The 6373-nt window shown below is 47.4% G+C and overlaps 2 protein-coding genes across 6 annotated transcripts in view; both read left to right on the top strand.

Moving 5' to 3' along the window:
* Nucleotides 1–851: 851 nt before the first annotated feature.
* Nucleotides 852–6341, top strand: LOC100546179 (olfactory receptor 51G2-like). 2 transcript variants are annotated; one of them, XM_010706249.2, is made up of 2 exons: nt 852–928; nt 4580–6341. In XM_010706249.2, exon 2 carries the CDS (start codon nt 4608–4610, stop codon nt 5580–5582), a length of 975 nt encoding a protein of 324 aa, XP_010704551.1. In that variant the 5' UTR covers nt 852–928; nt 4580–4607; the 3' UTR covers nt 5583–6341. The 2 variants fall into 2 exon arrangements, with proteins under 2 accessions (XP_010704551.1, XP_010704550.1); XM_010706248.3 differs by lacking the exon at nt 852–928 and adding an exon at nt 2180–2287.
* The window catches only part of LOC100546335 (olfactory receptor 51E2-like), a 13141-nt gene continuing 7620 nt past the window's right edge, over nt 853–6373 (top strand). For 3 of the 4 annotated variants that reach the window (XR_792316.3, XR_792317.3, XM_010706250.3), the window contains exon 1: nt 2199–2287. The gene's annotated coding sequence lies outside the window, so the exon portion shown is untranslated. Of the gene's footprint in view, nt 929–2198; nt 2288–6373 lie in introns of those variants that run through there. The other variant, XM_010706252.3, reaches the window with a different exon arrangement.

Genomic DNA, 6373 nt, shown 5'->3' with positions numbered 1-6373 from the left:
CACAGCCTCTCTGGGCAGCTGTTCCAGCACCTCACCGCTCTCATAGTATATATATATATATATATATCCTGTATTGCTTTTTTGTCACTTCTGAGGGTTGAAGAGCCATTGTGTAATAAACCCACTTCTTCAGGATCTATCCCATGCCCCCAGACCACCGCCACACCGCTGTGGGGCAGCCCAGGGTGGAAAACTATTAGATTAGCTCTGACAAGCCTTGGTCTGGCAGGCACAGAGATAGGGGTTAAGACTGATTTCCACCTTGCAGCTGAGGTGGTAAAGATAAATTTATTACCACGAGAGGTTTAGATACAACAGGCTGCTGGGACATCGGAGGGGATATCTGCTAATCTGTCTGTGTTTGGTTTTGTAATATTGAGTTTGTTTTTATTGTGCAACACATTATGATTTTAATTAAACATTTCATGTCTCGCTGGTTATGGAAGGAGGACAGCCAACACCATTTCACCTCTGTTATTCCCCTGGAGAGATGCTGCAAGCATGCTTCTTGCAAAATTTATTATTATTTGCATTACAGATCCATTCTCACAATAAAAATGGTGAGTATTGCCAGTGTGCAGCAGCATTTGCCAGGCATAAATCACAGGGAGCTATAAACACGTCGCCCAATAAACCATCAGGAAAAAAAACCGTGCCTGCCGGGAGAGCATCATAAATGGGAAAGATCATTTACTTCACACACTATTTTCACTCGTCAGCCTCGCGCTGTTTGCGCACGGGGAGTTGGGCTCCGGCGGCTCCGATTGATTGGCTGCAAGGCCAGGACAGGCCAGTCCTCGGGGCGCCTTATAAACCCTGCCCTCCCCACACCACGACCTGGGCTGTTCCCCTCTGCATCCAGGCTCGTAAACCAGGCTCATAAGGAACCCAGGCTCATAAGGATCCCAGGCCCACGCTGCAGCGCCTGGTGAGTACCTGAGCGACGAGCAACCTCTCGGCCACGCGCACGTTGTGCTCCTGCTCATCCCAGCGTCGCGCTTTGGAGGATGCTGGGGTGGGTGGGGGTGCACATCCCACTGCTGCTGGAGATGTGAACGCTGCTCGGGGCTGGCAGTGCTGGGCGGGATGGGTGAGTGCTGTGATGCTGCTGTGCTGTGGGCTTTGTGCACGAACCGGGCTGTGCTCCTGCTGTCTGTGGCCTGGCTCAGCCAGTGGGAGTGGCACATTCCCGTTCTTGCCTTGAAAGCCAACAGGACTTGGGCTTCGTGGGTGCTGTGTCCCCAGAGTTAATCTGCATCACTTCACAGAGGGGCTGAGCCCCCACTTGGATGCTTGGGTTGGATGCAGTTGTGGAAATAACAAAGTGTCCTCTTGGGGGAAAAAAAAACACAGATGTGTTGGGCTCACCCTTCCCAGCCCCTGCACTTGCCTACACTGAGGTGCCCCTAAAGCACTGGCACTTTGCTGAAGCTACTGGCAAAAACTGAGGTCAGAGACAGGCAAAGGGGTGGCCTGTGAGGGATGGAGAGGGGGAGAGAGCAGCACAGCTGGTGTGTGCCCTCCATCAGGCACCTGTATGCCCACCAACCCTTACCCTGAGCTCCAGGATGCTGAGCAGAAGCACAGCCCTACACTGCAGTGACAGATCCTTCTGGGCTGGCCAGGAGCACTGCTCAGGTGCTGCCATTAATCTTTCAATTCATGCCCTGTAAGTGGGTGTTGATTTCCTCATCAGGGCTCATCAGAGCTCTAAGTGCTGTCCCACGATTTTCAGCTGGGTCATGGATGTATACCTCTGTGTTATGTGGTATATATACAAGTATAATATAAGTATTATATATATAAATGTACAAAACATAGATGTGTGCTTATATATTTTATATATTCTAAGCATTTTGTACATTTCTGTATACATATTTATGTTATTTTTGTACGTACACAAGTAAAGCATGGAGGGAAAAAACAGCCTGGAATGAGATCGCTCTCTGTAACCCATAGGAGCACACCATAAATCAGTACAGCTCAGCAGTCAGGAGAGCCCATTTCTTTTGGTGTTGTGTAGCATGGCAGGAATTTTCAGTGCCTGACAAAGCCAGTTTTGCACAAAGGCTTCCTTGCAGAAGGAGAATCCCTGACAAACCACAGTTTGCTCATTTCCCAGTGGATGCTAACAGTCTTTTGTTTTATCCACTTCCATATTTCTGGAAAGCAGTTGAATCCCAATATCTCTGAGAGTCCTGGATGTCTGCCAGAGGCTGCTGGAAGGGAGACAGGCAGACAGGCACCAATGCCTGCACACAGTTTCTTCTTTTCCCCCATTCTCCAGGTGAGTCTGGATGGCAGCAGATTAATTCTCACTTATCAAATGCCGTGGCATAAGCAGAAAGGGATGGCTCTCACCTTAGAGAGCACCAAGCTGTCAGCTGGGACCCGAGGTCCCTCCGCACCTCTTCCTTTGCCAGTGTCAGCCACTGTCCATGCAACAGGGGAAGTACAGCTGCCCTTTGGTGGACATGGCCAAAGCTGCACCTTGCACTGCCAGGTCCTCCTGAATCATAGGACCACAGAGTGGTGTAGGTTGGAAGAGGCTTTGAAGATGATCTATCTCCAACCCCCCTGCCGGGGATGAAGTCTGGCTTGCCTTCTTCCTGAACACGGGGCTGCCTGCTGACCAAGGCAAGTCATGGGGATGTGTGGCTGAAAAGAAACCCAAGCTGGGCTCTCTGGGGGAAAGGAAATGACTTTGGGGCTCTTCCTCACTTCCCATCGGTTACATGTCGCTTTGGCCCCAGAGCAGGAAGATGTTTGTCCTTGCTAAGCGTTGGGTTTCATTGCCACAGTTGAAAGCAGGCTGAGAGTTTAATGGAGCTAAATCATATTAGGAGCATAATAGATACATCATGGAGGATATGCGTGTTTATTCAAAAATGAACTGCATTGCAGTAAACCCTCTTGCTCATAATTCAGGCACTTTTTGACCTGCTTGCTTTGTACCCTACAGAAGGTATATTAGGACTGTAGCCACAAATATTTATTTTCATTAATCAGCTCTTGTTTTCTACTTCCACTGTTTTTCCTCATCCACATCAACAGTCTTTCAGTCACAGAAGGCACAGAGAGAGCTCAGGAGCACCATCAGCTTCTCCAGCATCTTCGGGTGCATTGTCTCTCATGCAGTATGGATAGTGCTGAGTTCAACCCCATTGCTAAAGCAGTTCCCTACAATAGGTTGTGCGAGTGGGCATCCAGCTGGGTCTGGAATATCTCCATAGAAGAGACTCCACCACCTCTCTGGGCAGCCTGTGCCAGTGCTCCATCACCCTTACTGTAAAGAAGATCTTCTGCATGTTAGTATAGAGCTTCCTATGTTCCAGTTTTAAGCCATTACTTCTTGTCCTATTGCTACACACCACCAAGAAGAGCCTGGCCTCGTCCATTTGCCTCCCACCTCCCCTCAGATATTTATAAACACTGACCAGATCCCCTCTCAGTCTTTTCCCCAGGCTGAACAGACCCAGGTCTCTCAGCCTTCCCTCATACAGGAGATGCTCCAGGCCCTGTATCATGCCTGTGTCTTTCCACCGGACTCTCTCTAGATGATCCCGGTCTTTTTGGAACCGGAGAGCTCAGAACTGCACACAGTATTTGAGGTGTGACCTCACTGGGGCAGAGCAGAGGGAAGGATCCCCTCCCTCACCCTGCTGGCCACACTCTGTGCAGTGCACCCCAGGATCCCATTGGCCTTTTTGGCCACAGGGCACACTGCTGGCTCATGGTTACCTGCTGCCCACCAGGACCCCCAGGTCCTTCTCCATAGAGCTCCTCCCTAGCAGCTCAGCATTGACCTGTACTGATGCTGTGGCTGTTCCTCCTCAGGCACAAGAATCTATATTTCCTCTCGTTAAACCTCATCAGGTTCCTCCCTGCCCAGCTCTCCAGCCTGTCCAGGCCTTGTTGGATGGCAGCACAGCCTTCAGGTGTGTCAGCCAAACCTCCCAGCTTTGTACCATCAGCAAACCTGCCTGGGGGGGGGAATCTATCCCTTCATCCAGGGCGCTGATGGAGATGTTAAACAAATATATGATGCTTATTTATTGTCCTTCAACAAAGCAGTCGTGTCTGACCGATCAAACTTCTATTAGTGTTTCTCATCTGTTTCCAGTGTTGAAGTCTTCACTGAGACACCAGAGTGTGATTTTTCCCAGCCTCAGGTCCTTCCATCTCCAGTTAGCACCAAACATAGGTCGGTTTCTTCACAGCTTAGTCTTGGTTGGGATGACTGTGAAAAAGGCATTTACTCAAAAAAGCAACTCAGTCTGTGGAATCTGTAGACAAAAAACAGTAGTTGCACTCACCAGGAATGTTTTAACTTCGATATTCAGTAAAAATATATGTATTTTTAAAGAAAAGTCGATTCTTTTTTAAAATAATTTTACAGTTTAATGGTCAGTTGAGAGTGTAGTTATATGCAACACTAAGGTAATCCAGACAGTGTCCTAAGCGACACAGAGGCATCTGCATAGTGGGGAGGTGGAAGAATGTGGGGCTTGTCATTACACAGTTCTCTATGCAGTGGAGAATCCAACTATGTGGAGTTTCTGTTGTTGATTTGTTTTAGGTATAGGTCATGTGAGATCTGAGCTGGAATGGAGCATGACTCACATACCACGTGGGAATTCAATGGCTCCTTCTATCAGCCTTCAGCTTTCCTCATGATGGGCATCCCAGGCCTGGAAGCCTTTCATCACTGGATCTCCATCCCTTTTTGTGTGCTCTACCTGATTGCTCTCTTGGGAAATTGCATCATTCTATTCGTCATAAAGAAGACCCAAAGTCTTCATGAACCCATGTACTACTTTCTGTCCATGCTAGCAGTCACTGACCTGGGGCTGGCTTTATGTACACTGCCTACTACTTTGGGCATTTTTTGGTTTAACATCCGACGGATTGGTTTTGATGCTTGTCTCACTCAGATGTATTTCATTCACATACTGTCCTTCATTGAATCCTCCGTGCTCCTGGCAATGGCATTTGATCGCTTCATTGCCATCTCCCATCCACTTAGATACCCATCCATACTGACCAAGACAACTGTCACAAAGATAGGTCTGACAATCATATTGAGAGGCACGGTCTCCCTTCTTCCAATACCTTTCTTGCTCAAGAGGTTAACCTACTGTGGGAAGACTGAGCTTTCCCATTCTTTCTGCTTCCATCCTGATATCATGAACCTAGCGTGCGCAGATATAAAAGTCAATATCTTCTATGGTATGATTGCTTTGTTTTCAACAGTAGGGATGGACTTTATCTGCATTGTGCTGTCCTACATCCTGATCATTAAAACTGTTATCAGCCTTGCAACTAAGGAGGAGTGTCTCAAGGCTTTGAATACATGCGTCTCCCACATCTGTGCTGTCCTAATATTCTTCATCCCAATGATTGGACTGTCCATGATTCATCGTTTTGGAAAGAACTTTCCTCCTCTGGTTAGCACTTTGGTGGCCTACACCTACCTTATAATCCCACCTGCTCTCAACCCCATTATCTACAGCATAAAATCCAGCCACATCCGTGAGGCTTTGTTCAGGGCACTGAGGAGGAAGTATGAATCTGACTGGTAGTTTCTGTCACCTGCCAGAAAATGCTGGTGGACTTTTTCTGTGGTCAGAACCAGTGGACTGGTTTCTTAGTGCTGTACCCATGGGTGTCACTGCCAGGCAAAAGAAATGCTCATCCCTCAACCCAGAGCTGTGATTTTCCTATTTCATCTTAGCATGATGCTTGGTCCTTTCCAACAGCCTGCACACACCCCAGGTGTGGAAGCCACACTTTTGGGGAAACAATTACAGAGAAACGAGCTTCTCCTTTTGAGTTACACAATGCAGTGGAGCAAGGAACCTCTGCAAAATATTTTATGGCACCTAGAGGTCAGATAATATGTAAGCTTCACCTGGGTTCCCTTGCATGGGATCATTGCTCCCTCATTGCATGTTGCTGCATAACTAACCAAGACCACAAACTCTGCAGGACAGGAAGAGGCCAAAAGAGTCTGAAGTCACTCTGGATATCACAGTGAGTAATTTTGTTCAACTGGAAACACCCCACAAGATGGAGATCATTTCCAGAGGTTGAGCACGGAGCGTTTTTGGAAGATTACATCGTTTTAAGTGAACCCACAATACTTGGTTCACCTAGCATATGGCTCAGCCTTAATCTTCATCTGTATTTCTAAACTGCCATACACATTTACACTGCTGCTTCTGCACCTCCTCTTGCTTTCTTTGAGCCTTACTATCCTACCAAGTCTAATGTTCAAGCCATTGTTTTTTTTGTACTGAATGTAAAGTACCATATATTCAAATAAAATATATTCAAATAAAATACACGTATCATTGAAAAGGTAAAAAAAAAA

Source organism: Meleagris gallopavo, chromosome 1 (assembly GCF_000146605.3).
Source record: "Meleagris gallopavo isolate NT-WF06-2002-E0010 breed Aviagen turkey brand Nicholas breeding stock chromosome 1, Turkey_5.1, whole genome shotgun sequence".
Taxonomy (NCBI): domain Eukaryota; kingdom Metazoa; phylum Chordata; class Aves; order Galliformes; family Phasianidae; genus Meleagris; species Meleagris gallopavo.
This window is presented reverse-complemented; position numbering and strand designations above follow the sequence as displayed.

What these genes read in the sequence shown, in the direction of transcription:
- LOC100546179 (XM_010706249.2), top strand. Translation starts at nt 4,608, where the DNA reads ATGGAGCATGACTCACATACCACGTGGGAATTCAATGGCTCCTTCTAT.